Source organism: Scyliorhinus canicula, chromosome 2, assembly GCF_902713615.1.
Source record: "Scyliorhinus canicula chromosome 2, sScyCan1.1, whole genome shotgun sequence".
Classification (NCBI taxonomy): Eukaryota; Metazoa; Chordata; class Chondrichthyes; order Carcharhiniformes; family Scyliorhinidae; genus Scyliorhinus; species Scyliorhinus canicula.
Genome location: NC_052147.1, coordinates 90,097,916 through 90,116,990, shown reverse-complemented (window position 1 = coordinate 90,116,990; position 19,075 = coordinate 90,097,916). Strand labels below are relative to the sequence as shown.

The 19,075-nt window shown below is 49.7% G+C and overlaps 1 protein-coding gene and 1 pseudogene across 1 annotated transcript in view; both read left to right on the top strand.

The window, feature by feature from the left end:
* The first annotated feature begins 15,999 nt into the window (after positions 1–15,999).
* The window catches only part of rtf1 (RTF1 homolog, Paf1/RNA polymerase II complex component), an 89,226-nt gene continuing 86,150 nt past the window's right edge, over positions 16,000–19,075 (top strand). The window contains exon 1 of the mRNA XM_038782598.1: positions 16,000–16,352. Coding sequence (XP_038638526.1) covers positions 16,275–16,352 — 78 coding nt within the window. The 5' untranslated portion in view covers positions 16,000–16,274. The remainder of the gene's footprint in view (positions 16,353–19,075) is intronic.
* LOC119962533 lies at positions 16,974–17,103 on the top strand (annotated as a pseudogene).

Here is a 19,075-nt window from a genome sequence, read left to right as displayed (position 1 = left end):
CCCCCACTCCCCCCTCCGTCTCCCACACTCCCTCACTCCCCCCATCAGTCTCCCCCACTCCCCCCTCCGTCTCCCCCACTCCCCCCTCCGTCTCCCACACTCCCCCCTCAGTCTCCCCCACTCCCCCCTCAGTCTCCCCCACTCCCCCCTCCGTCTCCCACACTCCCCCCTCAGTCTCCCCCACTCCCCCCCTCTATATTTCTGACCCGCTGCAGGGATTGGAGTGATTATGGGGATCCTAGAGGAATTTGGCTGGTTTTCGGGGTATAAATTGAATGTGGGAAGAGCAAGGTCTTTACGATTCAAACAAGGGGACAGGAGAGGAGATTGGGGAAGATGTCGTTCAAGGTGGTGGGAGGGAGCTTTCGGTATTTGGGCATCCAGGCGGCACGGGACTGCATAAGCTGAATCTGGCTCGGTTGGTGGAGCACATGAAGGGAAACTTCAGAAGGTGGGATATGCTCACGTTGTCACTGGTGGGAAAGGTGCAGACGGTAAAGATGACGGTTCTCCCAAAGTTTTTCTTTGTATTTCAGCACCTGCCTATTTTTATCCCCAAGGCTTTCTTTAAGAGGGTTAATGCGGCTATTTTGAGGTTTGTGTGGGCGGGTAAAACCCCACGGGTTAAGAAGATGCTACTGGAGCAGGTCAAGGGGGGGGGGGGGGGGGGGGGGGGGGGGGGGTCTGACCCTATCGAATTTTATAAACTACTACTGGGCGGTGAACATAGCAATGGTCAGGAAATGGGTGGTGGGGAAAGGGTCGGTGTGGGAGTGGGTGGAGGCGGCCTCACGCAGGGGCACAAGTTTAGAGTCACTGTTAACGGCACCCCTGTCGTTCTCACCTGTAGTAGTTGCCGCCCTGAGGGTGTGGGAATAGTGGCGGAAGTATGGGGATAGAAGAGGCATCGGTATGGGCACCAATTTGTGGCAACCAGCGGTTTGCGCTGGGTTGGGATAGATGGGGCAGGTTTCGGAGGTGGCAGCGAGCTGGGATTGAACGGTTTGGGGACTTGTTTATCGATGGGGGTTTTCTGTGTTTGGAGGAATTAGAGGAAGAGTTTGAGCTGCCCGGTGGGAATGGGTTCCGCTATTTGCTGGCGAGGGACATTGTGCGCAGGCAGGTTTCGACCTTTCTGCACCTGCCACCCCAAGGATACAGGACAACATAGAACATACAGTGCAGAAAGAGGCCATTCGGCTCATTGAGTCTGCACCGACCCAATTAAGCCCTCACTTCCACCCTATCCCCCTAACGCAATAACCCCTCCCAACCTTTCAGCAAGGTAGTGTCGAAAATAGGAGCGGGGGAGGGGAAGACCTCGGAGATTTACAAAGAGCTCATGGATTGGGAGGGAGCCCCGATAGGGGAGGTGAAGCAAAAGTGGGAGGAAGAACTGGGCAGGGAATTAGAAGCAGGGTTGTGGGAGGATGACCTGAATAGAGTCAACGCGCCTTCATCGTGTGCCAGGCTCAGCCTGATACAATTCAAGGTGGTCCACAGGGCGCATTTGACTGTGGCCCGGATGAGCAGGTTCAATGAAGGGGTGGAGGATAGGTGTGGGCGATATGCAGGAGGACCCGCAAATCATGTCCACATGTTTTGGGTGTGTCCGAAGCTTAGGGGATTCTGGCAGGGATTTGCTGATGTCATGTCAAAGGTATTGAAGGTAGGGATGGTTCCGAGTCCAGAGATGGTGATTTTTGGAGTGTTGGAAGACCCGGGAGTCCAGGCGGCGAGAGAGGCTGATGTTTTGGCCTTTGCCTCCCTGGTAGCCTGGAGATGGCTCTTATTGGCGTGGAGGGACTAGGAACCCGCAACATTGGGGGTATGGGTTAGTGACATGCCTGGGTTTCTCAGGCTGGTGAAGATCAATTTTGCCATGAGGGGATCAATGCTAGGGTTTGCACGGAGTGGCAGACTTTTATCAACTTCTTTGGGGAAAATTAAGCTGTCAGCAGAAAGGGGGGGGCGGGGTTAAAAGGAATGAGGGAGGCATGGGGAGTTGGTTGAGGTGGGTAATAGTTAGTAGGAAAGGGGGATGGGAATTATGTATGTAAGCCACGTTGGCTGGGTTTGGTGGTTGGTTGTTTTTCCTCTTGAAAATTGTAAAAATTGTATATGCCTTCATAAAAAATATTTTAAAAGAAGAAAACCAGCACCATACACTATGTGGCAACTTTTTCAAGTCGTCATTCTCTCTGCTGCTTGACTTAAAGAAACATGTGTATTAAGCATCGAAGGATCAAAATAATAATGGTAAAAAGAATAAAGGGGAAATAAAGGAATCATCAGGAAGGACCCTTACAGATGTCTGAGATGGATTCTCCCCATCAGCTGGCAGGACAGGCACACTAACACCAGCATCCTTGAAGGTGCCAAGAGCACCAGCAACGAGGCCATGATCATCCCAAACCAACTCTGTTGGGCCGATTACGTGCTTAAGCTGCCAGAGTCCCTACTGCCAAAGCAAATCTTCTTCACCCAGCTCAAGGAAGGCACTCAAAAAAAGAGGAAGACAAAGGAAGCGTTTCAAAGACACCCTGAAGGTGTCCAGCTCCAGCTGGACTGAAGGGACACAAATCTTTAAGATCACCCGATGGCAAGAGGGTCCGGAAAATGAGCCTGTGGTAGTATGACTAGAGGTATTACGGTAAGTAGCAATGCTGAGAGACCATTGGTGGAGAAGGCTCGCTGTTCATTGGCCCAATGGTATGTAACACTAGTCACCCATTGGCTAGAGCTGTAAGGTAGCTCCGCCCTGTAAGGTGGGGTATAAGAGCCCGTGTGTTCCCCACAGCTTCCGTTCTGTACCTGAGCTGCTGGGGAAACATCTTGTCTATTAAAGCCTTCAGTTTCGGACTACAGCTTCGCTCTGTGGTCAATTGATTGTGCATCAATTTAATAGACAAGTTTTAAAGGATGGAGCTCCGCATCAAGCCGGAGTGTCTGCAACTCAGCACCCATGCGGCTAACGCAGCAACAACCTTTAAGCACTGGTTAGCATGTTTCAATGGCTACCTCGACACGGCCGAAAGCACACCTACGAGGGAGCAGAAACTACAGATCCTGCACTCGAGAGTGGGCCCAGACATCTACACGCACATCGAGGATGCTGAGGACTACGATTTCGTAATAGAACTACTCAAAGGACATTATATCTGCCCAGTAAACCAAGTCTACGCCCGGCACCTACTGGCAACGAGACGGCAGAGCCCCGATGAGTCACTAGACGGGTTTTATCGTGTGCTCCTCTTGCTAGGGAGAAACTGCAGTTGCCCACAAGTTTCGGCTAACGAACATACTGAACTTTTGATCCGGGACGTTTTTGTTGCGGGTATGCTGTCCCCCGCAAATCCGCCAGAGACTGCTCGAGAAAGACACTCTGGGCCTCAAGGAGGCACGGGCCCTCGCCGATTCACTGGACGTGGCCTCCCGAAATGCCCGTGCCTACGCCCCCGACCGCGCGGTGGCCCCTGGGCAGCGTGGAATACCCCCCCTCCCCCCCAGCGGATGCTGAATGGCCTCAGGCTTGCGCTGCGAGATGCCCCGGCAACACTGCTGGGCCCCGTTGCTATTTCTGCAGGCAGGCGAAACACCCCTGACAGCGCTGCCTAGCCCGTTCGACAATGTGTAAGGGGTGTGGCAAAAAGGGCCATTTCACGGCAGTCTGCCAGGCCTGGGCGGTCGCTGTGGTTCCGGGCGGTGAGTGTGGATCGCCGCTCCAACCCTCTCCACGGGCCCCGAGCGGCCCACGAACCTCGTCAGCTTCCTCCCCCAGCACCACGTGGGGCCTCTGGACGCCGCCATCTTGCTCTGCCGACACCACGTGCGGGGGATGGGCGCCGCCATTTTGTCCACCCCCAGCCATGTGCGACCAGTGGGCGCCGCCATCTTGGACCGGCTCCAAGGACCCCAGCACGGGTGACCACACACCACCCGAAGACGATTCTGAACTCCTGCCACGATTGTCATCGGTGACCTTGGACCAGTCTCGACCCCGAACCTTTTCCACAGCAACGACGACGGTATTGATCAACAGGCACGAGACGTCCTGTCTGCTCGACTCTGGGAGCACGGAGAGCTTTATACACCCTGAGACGGTAAGGCGCTGTTCTCTTCCTGTCCACCCCGTAAATCAAAAAATCGCCCTGGCCCCTGCCTCCCATTCTGTTGCAATAAAAGGGTATTGTGTAGCGAACTTCACGGTCCAAGGGAGGGAGTTCAAGAATTACAGGTGCTACGTCCTCCCCCACCTCTGCGCAGCCACTCCCCTAGGGTTAGACTTCCAGTGCAACCTCCAAAGTCTAACTTTCAAATTCGGCGGCCCTATACCACCCATCACTGTCTGCAGCCTCGCGACCCTCAAGGTCAATCCCCCCTCCCTGTTTGCAAACCTCATCCCTGATTGCAAACCCGTTGCCACTAGGAGCAGACGGTACAGTGCCCAGGATCGGACGTTCATCAGGTCCGAGGTCCAGAGTCTCCTGAGGGAAGGGGTCATCGAGGCTAGCAACAGTCCCTGGAGAGCTCAAGTAGTGGTGGTAAAGACTGGGGAGAAGAATAGGATGGTCATAGACCACAGTCAGACCATCAACAGGTTTACGCAGCTGGACGCGTACCCTCTCCCCCGCATATCTGACCTGGTAAACAGGATTGTGCAGTACAAGGTCTTCTCCACGGTGGACCTTAATTCCGCCTACCACCAGCTCCCCATCCGCACGAGTGACCGCAAGTACACTGCCTTCGAGGCAGATGGGCGGCTCTACCACTTTTTAAGGGTTCCTTTCAGTGTCACTAATGGGGTCTCGGTCTTCCAGCGAGAGATGGACCGAATGGTTGACTGCTAAAGTTTACGGGCAACATTCCAGTATCTCGATAATGTCACCATCTGCGGCCATGATCAGCAGGACCACGACACCAACCTCCGAAAATTCCTCCAGACCGTGAAAATCCTTAACCCTACGTATAACAAGGATAAATGTGTGTTTAGCACCGGCTGCCTAGCCATCCTCGGCTACGTAGTGCGAAATGGAGTGATAGGCCCCGACTTGGAACGCATGCGCCCCCTTATAGAGTTCCCCCTCCCTCACTGCTCCAAGGCCCTGTAGCGCTGCCTCGGGTTCTTCTCTTATTACGCTCAGTGGGTCCCTAACTACGCCGACAAAGCCCGTCCTCTCATCCAAACAACTACTTTCCCCCTGTCGACGGAGGCCCGCCAGGCCTTCAGCCGCATCAAAGCAGACATTGCAAAAACCACGATGCGCGCCATCGATGAGGCCCTCCCCTTCCAAGTCGAGAGCGACGCGTCCGACGTAGCCTGGCACCCACCCTCAACCAAGCGGGCAGACCCGTGGCTTCCTTCTCGCATACCCTCCATGCTTCCGAAATCCGCCACTCCTCGGTCGAGAAGGAAGCACAGGCCATAGTAGAAGCTGTACGACATTGGAGGCATTACCTGGCCGGCAGGAGGTTTACCCTCCTCACGGACCAACGGTCAGTAGCTTTCATGTTCGATAATGCACAGCGGGGCAAGATAAAGAACAATAAGATTTTGCAGTTGAGGATCGAATTATCCACCTGTATCCTGTATTTCCCCGGGAAGCTAAACGAGCCTCCCGTTGCCCTGTCCCGCGGCACATGTGCCCACGTACAAGTGGACCCCCTCCGAGCCCTTCACGAGGACCTCTGCCACCCAGGGGTCACTCATTTCTTCCATTTTCTAAAGACCCGCAACCTGCTCTACTCCATCGAGGAGGTCAGGACAGTCACTAGGAACAGCCACATCTGCGCGGAGTGCAAGCCACACTTCTACCGTCCGGAGAAAGCGCATCTGATAAAGGCTTCCCGTCCCTTTGAATGTCTCAGCATGGACTTCAAAGGTCCCCTCCCCTCTACCAACCGCAAAACGTAGTTCCTCAACGTGATTGACGAGTACTGCCGCTTCTCCTTCACCATCCCCTGCCCCGACATGACCACAACCACCATCATCAAAGCACTCCACAGCATTTTTTCCCTGTTCGGATTCCCCACCTACATACACAGTGATAGGGGGTCCTCTTTTATGAGTGACGAACTGCGTCAATTCCTGCTCAGCAAGGGCATTGCCTCGAGGAGGACGACCAGTTACAACCCCCGGGATAACGGACAGGTCGAGAGGGAGAACAGAACGGTCTGGAAGACCGTCCTACTGACCCTATGGTCCGGGAATCTCCCAGTCCCCCGCTGGTAGGAGGTCCTCCCAGACGCTCTCCACTCCATCCAACCGCCTCATGAACGTCTCCTTGTCTTCCCTAGGAAGTCCTCCTCAGGGACCTCGGTCCCAACCTGTTTGGCAGCCCCCGGGCCCATCCTGCTCCGGAAACACGTGCGGGCGCACAGGTCGGACCCGTTGGTCGAGAGGGTCCATTTACTCCATGCTAACCCCCAGTACGTGTACGTGGAGTACCCCGACGGCCGACAAGACACAGTCTCCCTATGGGACCTGGCTCCCCACCCTCGCAACCAGCCCCACCCTCCCTGCCCACCGGCGCACTTCACTGTCGCCCCCTGCCCTGGACAACCGTTTTTCCCGCTGTCCCTGCCTGCCCCCCCCCCCCCCCCCCCCACCTCCACCCACCGCAGCACTCTAAACACACTTCCTTCACTGGCCAGTCAACCTCCCCACCAGCGCCATCTAGAGGTCTGGATGCCCCCTCCCCGCGTCAGCCACCCTCACCAGCGCCATCTAGGGGTGCTGAAGCCGCTTCGGGGAATGGATCCACGCTCCCAGAGTCACAGACGGCTGCACCTCCACCGACGTCTCTGCCGAAGCTCCGACGATCGCAAAGGATAACCAAGGCCCCCGACCGTCTGATTGTGTCGCTATGAACTGTATATAGACCATTTAATGTGACATGTACATGGCAAATTGTGTAATTGCAAAACTGTAATATGTCTTTGTAAATAGTTATGGGCCAGTGGGCAGACGCAGTACGAAGGTAACGCAGTACCTCAATAGTCATACTACCAATAGGCTATTCAACCTGGGCGGACCACCAGTTATGGTCGGGCGACCAAATCCCCCCCCCCCCCCCCCCCACCGGATTATTTTCAACAGGAGGTGAATGTGGTAGTATGACTAGAGGTATTACGGTAACTAGCAATGCTGAGAGACCATTGGTGGAGAAGGCTCGCTGTTCTTTGCCCCAATGGTATGTAACACTAGTCACCCATTGGTTAGAGCTGTAAGGTAGCTCTGCCCTGTAAGGTGGGGTATAAGAGCCCGTGTGTTCCCCACAGCTTCCTTTCTGAACCTGAGCTTCTGGGGAAACATCTTGTCTATTAAAGCCTTCAGTTTCGGACTACAACTTCGCTTCTGTGTCAATTGATTGTGCATCAGAGCCTGAGAAAGGAATGCCAGCGACTTTAACCAATTCCAACTCCTGGGAACACCTACCAAGTGTGTGGTTGGAGATGCGGCTCTGGGATTGCTCTCATCATCCATGGTAGAACCCATAGAACCTATGACCAGTGACACAAAGTTTCTTAGGTGGACAATCATATTAATTAGTGAGTGATCACTGAAGACGCAAAATACAGAAAGTTAACATGCAGGAACAGCAGGTAATTCAGAAGGCAAATTATATGTTGGTTTTTATTGCAAGGGGATTGGAGTAGAAGGGTAAGGAAGTCTTGCTCAATTGTACAGAGTTTTGGTAAACCCTCACTTGGAATATTTTGTACAGCTTTGGTCTCCATACCTAAGGAAGGATATACTTGCCTTCAGTGGCGGACTGGGTCTAAAAATATTGGTTGCCAGGAGACAAAGGGGGCCCACCCACAACTACAATGCTATCATTTAATTTTCATAACGAATAAATAAAATTTTCAAAAAATACATATGGAAAAAAGGGTACAATTAAAATTTTTGTGGAAAAAATGTGTATTTCTTAGTAATTACAGTGTACATGTACTGTACATATTACTGGCAGTAGATACCAAATGTAAATACAGAATATTATAATTGAATTTTTAATTTTTTTTAATTTTAAGTAATTGGTTGATATTTTTAAATAGTTTACTGCACAATCTACACATTAACAGATAGTTAAAAGCACAATAGAGCATTGCATGCAGTCCACTATATTAAGAGCAATCATTTGTGTTCGCTAGGTGATTGTGCGAATCTGCCAATAATTGCTTCTGCATCCAATTCATCTAACAATTCCTTTTCAATGGATAGCAACATGTATGATTCCAAATTCTCCTCAGACAGCGAATTTCTTAACCTTGTCTTTATGATCTTTAGCTTTGAAAATGACCTCTCACATTGGACTTGAGTAACTGATAGTGTGCAGATGACTTTATAAAGTTCGTAAAGGTTATCATATATGCCTTGTCATGAAGTCTGTTGGATGCCAGAATTTTTAGTACACACGATGGGCAAGTGCTGCAAATTGTACAATTGTTGCAACTGGAATCCATATTCTCACCATCATTAAGCAATAGCTTTAATACATCAAAGTTTGAAGCAAAAGAAAACAATTCCAATATTACTTGATCTTTGCTGATTTGTGGAAACAGCTTAATAATACCTTCCAATGCTTCATCTTCAAGGCCCTTCTCTGCAATAGTTTTAAACTTTGTTGGGTCCAAGCAGGACAAATCTTTATACAACTGTTTGTGTTGTACAAAGCGTGATTCTAGTGACTGGACAATGCGATCCATTATTAGGTTAAACACATTTACTCGAAAATCAGCTAGAGAATCTGAGGAATTTCTTTCATCATCAATAAGCTCATCTGCCATTCTTTTCTTCTTCCTCTGCCTCTTAACTGGCAATGCTGTTTCCAACGCATCAATTTCCAATGTTTGATTTTCATCCATATGCACCTGTGAAATCCTGTCATTACATTTATTTACAAATTCCAAAGCCTTGCTGTGAACGTTATCAAATGTTCTTGTCTGTTCCTTCAACTTTGTTGTAGCTGAATCTACCAAACTCCATGCAGTAAACATATCTAAACCACTTGTCTGTATATAACTTGATAACGGGGTTGTAGTTTCAAATATATACAAGTAAGTAAATGCTGTCAATATGGTTTCAAACTTTAGAAGACTTTGAAGTAAAACATTTGCTTCATGTTTTGTTTTTGCATCAAACTTACTGAATCTTGTATCATTGATAAGCGTGTCAATAGATTTACGAAAGTACTGGCAGTGGCATCATCAAAACGTCCAAATATAGTTGTTGCTGCATTGGATTTTCCTGACCATCTGATCTCACCAATTAGCTTTGATCGTAAAGCTACTATACAACGCTCCCATGGCGAGTGTACGGACCAACAATACCAACTCCCAATACTTCCAGCTGCACAGGGGCACCAGACAAGGACGCCCACTGTCCCCGCTGCTGTTCGCACTAGCAATCGAACCGCTAGCAATCGCGCTCAGGGCAGCAAAAAATTGGAGGGGGATCCGAAGGGGAGGTAGAGAGCACAGAGTCTCACTCTATGCCGATGATCTGCTCCTCTATATCTCGGACCCACAAAGCAGCATGGACGGAATCATCGCGCTCCTGAAAGAGTTTGGAGCCTTCTCGGGCTACAAACTCAACATGAGCAAAAGCGAGATCTTCCCAGTACACCCGCAGGGGGGCAGCACTAAAGGGGCTGCCGTTCAAACAAGCCCGAAATAAATTCCGCTACCTGGGGATCCAAATAGCCCATGACTGGAAAGGGATCCATAAATGGAACCTCACCAGCCTAACGGAGGAAGTAAAAAAGGACCTGCAAAGATGGAACACACTCCCACTCTCCCTCGCGGGGAGAGTCCAGACGATCAAAATGAACGTACTGCCCAGGTTCCTCTTCCTGTTTAGATCCATTCCGATCTACATCCCCAAGGCCTTTTTCAAAGTGCTGGACAAACTTATCATGGCGTTCGTATGGGGGGGGGGTAAAAATGCTAGGATCCCAAAGAAGGTCCTACAAAAAACAAAATCCGGGGGGGGGCTAGCCCTCCCGAATCTACAATTCTACCACTGGGCGGCAACAGCCGAGCGAGTAAGGGGATGGATCCAGGAGCCAGAAGCCGAGTGGGTGCGTGCGGAGGAGGCCTCCTGCATGGGGACCTCCCTCCGGGCCCTCGCCACGGCAGCACTCCCATCCCCACCCAAAAAACACTCCAGCAGCCCAGTGGTGACAGCCACCCTCCAATCCTGGAACCAACTGCGGCAGCAATTTGGCCTGACCAAAATATCAGACAAGGCTCCCATCTGCAACAACCATAGGTTCACACCAGCACTGACTGATGCCACCTTCAAAAGGTGGAGGCAGGACGGGGGGACACTGACAGTCAGGGACCTATACACGGACGACAGGATCGCAACACTGGACGAACTGACAGAGAAATTTTGGCTAGCTGGGGGGAACGAGCTACGGTACCTGCAGCTCAAAAACTTCCTACAAAAGGAGACAAGGACATACCCACAACCACCACGACAGACACTACTGGAAGATCTACTGGACGCAAGTATCCTAGAGAAAGGGAACTGCAGCGACATGTATGACCAACTGGTAGAAAGGGACGACACCGTACTGGATGCAACAAGAATGAAATGGGAGGACGACCTGGGGATGGCGATAGGGTGGGGACTCTGGAGCGAAGCACTGCATAGGGTCAACTCCACCTCCACGTGCGCAAGGCTCAGCCTGACGCAACTAAAAGTGGTACATAGAGCCCACTTAACAAGAAACCGTATGAGTAGGTTCTTCCCGGAGGTGGAGGACAGATGTGAACGGTGCCAAAGAGGCCCGGTCAACCACGCCCACATGTTCTGGTCTTGCCTCAGACTTGTGGAGTACTGGACAGCCTTCTTCGAGGCTATGTCCAAAGTGGTGGGAGTGAGGGTGGAGCCATGCCCGATAGTGGCGGTCTTCGGGGTTTCAGACCAGCCAGATCTATTCCTGGGGAGGAGGGCGGACGCCCTTGCCTTTGCCTCCCTGATCGCCCGCCGTAGAATCCTGTTTGGCTGGCGGTCAGCAGCACCGCCCAGAGCTGCAGACTGGCTGTCCGACCTCTCGGAATCTCTCCAAATGGAGAAAATCAAATTCGCCATCCGAGGGTCAGACGACGGCTTCCACAGAACGTGGGAGCCATTCATGCAATTGTTCTGGGACCTGTTTGTGGCCAACGTACAAGAGGAAGAATAGTCGGGTGGCCAAGAATCAGGGGAAAATGGACGGGAATCGGGGGAAGGTAGCCGGGGGGGGGGGGGGGTAGAGAGAGGGCTATGGGTTCGTTATGGGGGTTTGATGGCTAGCTAAGGCCCAAAACCAAACTATAAATAAATGCCTATAAACATGTGCCTCGGCCATATTTGGGAATATAAAATATGTATGCCGGCTAAAGGGGGCGGCCACAGTTGTTATTACGAAGATGCTTACCTGTAAATATGTTAATTTTTGCGTGTTTTCTTTTTTTTCTCTCTCTAATAATTTGTAATTTGTTGGATATAAAATATGAAAACTCAATAAAAAACATTTTATTAAAAAAAAGGTATGTAACATGTCCACCACGGCCTTTACTTTGAGCCTTTCCTTGTTGCTCTAATCGTTTGATTCTTTGTTTAGACTTGTTTTGCACTGCAGAAATGTGAGCTGCCAGAATGGGGTCATATTTTGCCATCAACTGCACTGTAGCTAAAAAATTGCCATGATTCAGAACCTCATTATCTAGAGTGTAGGCCGATTCATTTCTGTGACCTCGAAAAGGAAGTGCTTGCTTGCCTAACATCTTTATGATGTCTATAATCCTCATGACAATACTTCTCTGCTTCAATACTTCTTCTTTCCTTTTAATTAGTGATGCTGCAAAAAATGTATCTAAGGTGCCATCATTAGCCACACTGAGATATTGCTGAGCATTTCTGAAATGTTTTGTTGTCGATTCATGTAAAGTCAAGCTCTGGCTAATACGCCTGTAGTCACTAAAGCCATGTACAAAGGGTGATGGATTACAAGTGTTGGGAAACTCAAAGGCTAAGCAGTATGAACAATATAAGCATCTATTTTCTTTGTTATATGTTAGCCATTTTCTTGGGACTGAGTCATTCATAATTTTCCTCTCATACAAACGAGCATCAAATGGCAGATCATCAAGTGGCTGAAGTGGATGTTCAGCAAAAAACTGTTTTAGCTTTGCTCGTGATGGATATTGGAAGATTCCAGTAATTGATCTTTAATTTTCTTGCGTAGGTTCATTTATAGGATGTGCTTCAGAAACCAAGTCATTTATGCTTGAAGGAATATCTGATTCCCTGTCACTAGTTGAAGCTATGTGTTCAGATGTTGCAACTACAGGCAGTACAGATATCGGAACAAGGAAGCCAGAAGAAATATTGGGCCTGGGTTGATTAGTAATGGATGCACTTGTATTTGTCTCTACATTCAAAGTAGCTCGTCTCTGTTCTTGTAACTCGCATATCATTGCATCATCACCATGAGCATTGTTTCTTGCTTCTTGATTATTTGTTGCAGAACTGGATATTGATGTGGATTGTGCTTGTGGTATTATAAACTCTGTAATAGGCCTGCATCGCTTGGCTGATTCCTTCCTTTCTGCTTCTTTTTGTTCTTTGCGTTTTAGTGACCCAGACTTATGCTTTTTCTTTTCCATGCTGGTAGGGGTAATATTCCTGAAATAAAAACTTAATTAAAAATAGCCCACATTGGGAAAAATTAATATTGATGATTGCAAGAATAACTTGAAGGAACGCCAGATAAACCCCTACTTGATAAAAAATATAAAATAACTTACTTACACTTCAATAGGCTATGTTCATTAGTCAATACTACTGTGGCCTATGCAGCTTCAGAAGAGGAGACAATCCACTGTCCAGTGTTCACACCAGCAAGCAACTGAGACAACTGTTGAAACTTAGAAGTTTGGTCCGACTATAGTAAAATATTAAGAATGGTCCCACGACCAAAGTTAACATGTCCAGTTTGATACCAGTGTAGTGTTACAAGTCGCAACCCTTTGAGTTTACCGATCATGGAGTATCACTTCAATTATCTTTGACCTCACGATTCACGGTCAAAGGTACCGCTTCTCCTTTTCGGTGACCTCACGACCCTATGTACTGCTTGATATCCTTTCAAGTTGCCGACCATCTCAAATTACGAACTGTAACTTAATCTTTAAATTCACACACTCTTGCTGAAAACATGGATTTCCAACTATGTCCGACCCAGGTGAACCAGCCCCCTCCACTCCTTTTCACATCCGTTTAACACTGCTCCGTTCCTTCATACACTGAGTGAATATTTGTTTGTTTCTTTATTGCATTCTTATTTGGTATTGCTCTTTTTAAAACAATTATATTTTATTAAGTTAGAATACAAATCTCAGGAAAGAAGTTGGAGATTTATTTATCTAATTAATTATAATTTTTAAGGGCCCTTCAGAGATTCACGGGCCCCTTCTTGGCTCTCCGGGCCCCGGACCGATGTACCGGCTGAACCAAGGCTACTGCTTGATATCCTTTGAAGTTGCCGACCATTTCAAATCACAAATTGTAACTTTATTTTTAAATTCACACACTCTTGCTGAAAACATGGAATTTCCTTAATTATGCCCGACCGGGCCCCCCTATTCCACATCCTTCCACTACCTCCCCTGCTTCGTTCCTTTTCATGCACTGCTTATTTGTGTCCTGTTCTCTTTTTTTTCTTATTCCTTTTTATTACTAAAGCAGTTGTCTGTGTTTGTTTCTTTATTGCATTTTTATTTGATATAGGGGGCCCACTTCATCAGGGGCCCACTTGCCATCGGGCAAGCTTACACCCTGGCCAGTCCGCCACTGCTTGCCTTAGAGAGGTGCTATGATTAATTTCCGGGAGGAGAGTGTTATCATATGAGGAGCAATTGAGTAGAATGGGCTTATATTTTCTGGAATTTAGAAAAATGAGATGTGATCTCATTCAAAGTATATAAGATTTTGAGAGATCGGACAGGGTAGAGACTGAATGGTTATTTCACCCGGCTAGAAAGTGTACTATTAGGGACTGTAGTCTTAGAATAAGGGATGAACCATTTCGGACTGAGGTGAGGGGCAATTTATTGACTTTGGTTTTCTCTACCTGAAGAGACTTGTCTATAGTCAGTCATCGAGTATATTCAAGGTTGACCAATAGTATCTTGGGCACTAAACAAATCTATGGATATGGGAATAATGTGGGAAAATTGAGCTGATGTATAAGTTGAGCCATGATCTTACTGAATGTTTGAGTAGGTGAGGGCCAATCATAGAATCCCAACAGTGCAGAAGGTGGCCATTTGGGCCATCCACTCCACCCTATGCCCGAATCCTGTAACTTAACCTGTACATCCCTGGCACTAAGGGGCAATTTATCATGGCCAAGCCACCTAACCTGCACATCTTTGGAATGTGGGAGGAAACCGGAGTACCCAGAAGAAACCCACACAGACACGGGGAGAAAGTGAAAACTCCATAGTCACCCAAGGCCGGAATTGAACCTGAGTCCCTGGCGCTGTGAGGCTAACCACTGTGCTGCCATATAGCCTATGCCTGTTCCTATTTCTTATGTTGGTTTCTCTTTATTCTCTACCTCACTCTTGTTAAAAAAAAATTTCGAATTTTATTACTGTTTCACAAGGTATTAGGGTCTGGAGTGCAGGATTAGTTCATTTTCTTTCCTGTCTGCTGACGGGTTGGTGGGATCTGGAGCGCAGGGTTCTTTTCCTTTTCTTTCCTCTGCCGCCACTCTGTTTCATCATTTAGATGTTGTATGGCTGGTTTAGCTCAGGGGGCTATACAGCTGGTTTGTGATGCAGAACAATGCCAGCAGTTCAATTCCCGTACCAGCTGAGAATTCTGAATTCTCCTCTGTACCCGAACAGGCGCCGGAATGTGGCGACTAGGGGCTTTTCACAGTAACCTCATTGCAGTGTTAATGTAAGCCTACTTGTGACAATAAAGGTTATTATTATTAATCCAAAAGTATTAATCCAAAGTATGGTGCAGATTGATGGACAAGTAGTCACCATTTTGAACGACTGTTAGCAAGCTTGGAATTTATAAGGATGCGGGGGATCTTATCGAAACATTTAAATTCTGAAGGGAATAGATAGGATAGATGCGGGCAGGTTGTTTCCACTGGCGGGTGAAAGCAGAACTAGAGTGCATACCCTCAAAATAATTGGGAAGTAGATTTAGGACTGAGCTGAGGAGGAACTTCTTCACCCAAAGGATTATGAATCGATGGAATTCCCTGCCCAGTGAAGCGGGAATCGCGCTGGGCCGCTCGGAGAATCGCCGCAAACGGCGATTCTCTGGCCCGGATGGGCCGAGCGGCCGCTCCGACACGGCAGGATCCCGCCGACGCCGTCCACCCCTGGTCGCTGCCAGCGGGAACTGAGCGGGAACGCTGGGGGGCTCCTTCACCGGGGGGGGGGGCTCCGATGGGGTCTAGCACGGCTCTCCCCCCACCCGGGCGTACCGCCTTCCACGGCCGGCCCCAGAAGACCGGCGCCATGTTGGTGAGGGGCCGGCGCGCGTAAGAAGTTCCCCGCACATGCACACGATGGGCGGGTTGGCGAGGCGCCAAGGAGGCTGGAGCGGCGTGAACCGCTCCAGGGCCGAATAGGTCGTGCCCGGGCCCTGTTCGCAACGGCGTTCATGACGGCGCAGGCACAGTCCCGGGAGCGAAGAATCCCTCCCCATTCTCTCCATCCTCTCTCTCTGTTCTCTCTCTCCGTTCACTCTCTATTCTCTCTATGTTCACTCTTTTCTCTCTCTCTGTTCACTCTCTTTTCTCTCTCTCTGTTCACTCTCTATTCTCTCTCTGTTCACTCTTTTCTCTCTCTCTGTTCGCTCTCTACTCTCTGTTCACTCTCTATTCCTCTATTACTTTCCCCTCTGTTTCTTTCTCTCCTGAGCTGCTCCTTGATGATGTCACCGCGTATTCTAATGAGACGCGGTCGGTTCCCCGTGCATGCGCAGTAGCGGCCTTGGGTTATTGTGCGACTGGAGCCTGAGGCCTGTAGCGCGGCTCTGACAGCGGAGCTACCGGGCCCTGTCTGGCTCTCTCTTCCCTTCTCCGACAGCGGGGCTCAGTCTCCCGGCCCGGCTTGGTCCTTTCCTCCGAAAGCGGCACTTAGTCTGTTGGGCCGGTCCGCCGGACAGCGGGACTGGTTGTGTCGGTCCGCCGGACAGCGGGACTGGTTGTGTCGGTCCGGCCAGGTCGGAGGCCCCTCACAGCCCCGCCATGGTGAAGAAGCGGAAGGGTCGGATCGTCATCGACTCGGACAGTGACGACAGCGGCAGCGAGGAGAACCTGGACCAGGTGAGTGGCCGGGGAGAGGGCAACGGTGGCGGGGGAGGGGGCAGGAAACCGAAGGACGGGTTGGGGGTGAGGAGGGGCCACAGGGAGTTGAAGGGGAGAGGTGGGAGAAGGGAATGATTTGGGGGGGGGGGGATGAAGGACGGAATGATTGGGGGGGGGCGGTGAAGGGAATGATTGGGGGGGTAAAGAGAAGGGAATGGGGTGAAGGGAATGGGGGGGTAAAGAGAAGGGAATGGGGGGGGGGTAAAGAGAAGGGAATGGGGGGGAAAGAGAAGGGAATGGGGGGGAAAGAGAAGGGAATGGGGGTAAAGAGAAGGGAATGGGGGGGTAAAGAGAAGGGAATGGGGGGGGTAAAGAGAAGGGAATGGGGGGGTAAAGAGAAGGGAGTGGGGGGTAAAGAGAAGGGAATGGGGGGGGTAAGAGAAGGGAATGGGGGGTAAAGAGAAGGGAACGGGACGGTGAAGGGAACGGGGGCGGTGAAGAGAAGGGAACGGGGGCGGTGAAGAGAAGGGAACGGGGGCGGTGAAGAGAAGGGAACGGGGGCTGTGAAGAGAAGGGGGCGGTGAAGAGAAGGGAATGGGGGCGGTGAAGGGGAGGGAATTATGGTGGGAGAAGGGAACAAGGCTGTATTGTTAGGGGTGAAACCATGATCAAGAAGGTGGTTCGTCCAGGACGAGGCTAGCCCATTGCACTTTGGGGTGTGCCTGCGATGTCCCCAAATGCAGATACTCAACTGCAAAATTTGCGGATTGGTTGGTAGAGGGGAAGATGGTGGGTGTGGAGGGTGGTGGGCATAGGGGAAGTGAATGTACGGGAGTGGCATTTGTGGGCCATGAACCAGTGACAAAGAGGAGTGACCAACTGGTGATGGGGATGTGCCTGGCATTGTGGTCTTTTGAGATAGTTTAGAGGGGGACAAAAAGACACTGGGATAGATTGTATCCTTTGCTCACTGTCCCTTTTGAGTTTGAATGTGTCCACCCATGAGTTCTTGTTGTGAAATATTACTAAATATCACTATCTCTAATCTCTCCTATTAAACTGTTGAATATGTCCCAACCTCACCTGCTATTTCTTGTTTAATCCCTCCAATCTGGTTTCCACCGCAACATACTGTTGAAATGGCACTTATCAAGTTACGTGACATATGTGGCTGTGACAGTTTGTCCTTATCCGCAGCTTGGAAATATAGACAATTTATGCCACAGAAAGAGACTATTCGGTCCGTTGTGTGTGTGCTGTCTGAAAACATTTAAATCGAGCTGCCCATTCTAATCTCTCCTTTCAGATTTGCAGATTAGAGCATGTTGGGTGCAGATCCAGGTACCTGTTACATGAGTTGAGGATTTCTGCCTCCACCACCAAACCAGGCAGCCACAAACATCCACCGGGTGAAGAAATGTTTCCTTCGTGCCCCATCTAATCCTTCCACCAGTCACCTTAAACCTGTGCCTTTGGTAATTGACCCCTTTGCTCGGACAAACAGAATATCCCTGTCTGTCTACCTCGTCAGTCGGCTTTGCTGCCCACACCATACTTCACTAATGTCTTTTCCCCTTTGCTAGTGTTTCTGTAAAGAAATTGAAATATTGGTAAATAAATCTTATGTTTGTACAGTCTCCTGTTTATACAGACCATTGGTCTCCTCCTTTCTTAAGGAAGGACATAGCTGCCCTGGAAGGAGTGCAACATAGGTTCACTAGACTGGTTCCTGCAGAAGGGGACTGTCCTTTGAGGAAAAATTGTATAGACTAGGCCTACATTTCCTAGCGTTTGGTAGAATCATAGAATTTCTAGTGCAGAAGGAGGCTATTCGGCCCTAAATGGACAATCCACCCCATCCCCCAGTCACCCCACCTAACCTTTTTGAACACTAAGGGAAATTTAGCATGGACAATGCACCTAACCTGCGCATTTGGACTGTGGGAGGAAACCGGAGCACCCGGAGGAAACCCAGGCAGACATGGGGACAGTGGCCCAAGCCGAGAATCGAACCTGGGACCATGGAGCTGTGAATAACAGTGGTAACCACTGTGCTACCGTGCCGCCCAGAATTTAGAAATGCATCACTTGAATGTTTGATCTACTGGCTGCAGTTCAAGCAATGTCTCCATTTTAAAATTCTTATCCTTACTTTTAAATCCATCCAAGGCTTTGCCCCTCCTATTTCTGTAATTCCATCCACAAACCTTTAAGAAATCTGCTATCATCATCTAATTGTGAGATATTGAGAACCCCCCAATTTTAATCATTCCACCATTGCTGCCACCCTTCACCTACCCTAGGTCCTACGATCTGGAATTCACTCTCTTAACTTTTCTGCCTACTACCTTGCTTTCCTCTTTTAAGACTCTCCTTAAAGCCATCTGACCTCTTATCTCCTTATCATAGAATTTACAGTGCAGAAGGAGGCCATTCGGCCCATCTAGTCTGCACCGGCTCTTGGAAAGAGCACCCTACCCAAGCCCACACCTCCACCCTATCCCCATAACCCAGTAACCCCACCCAACACTAAGGCCAATTTTGGACACTAAGGGCAATTTATAATGGCCAATCCACCTAACCTACACATCTTTGGACTGTGGGAGGAAACCGGAGCACCTGGATGAAACCCACACACACACGGGGAGGATGTGCAGATTCCGACCCAAGCCGGATTCGAACCTGGGACCCTGGAGCTGTGAAGCAATTGTGCTATCCACAATGCTACCGTGCTGCCCTTG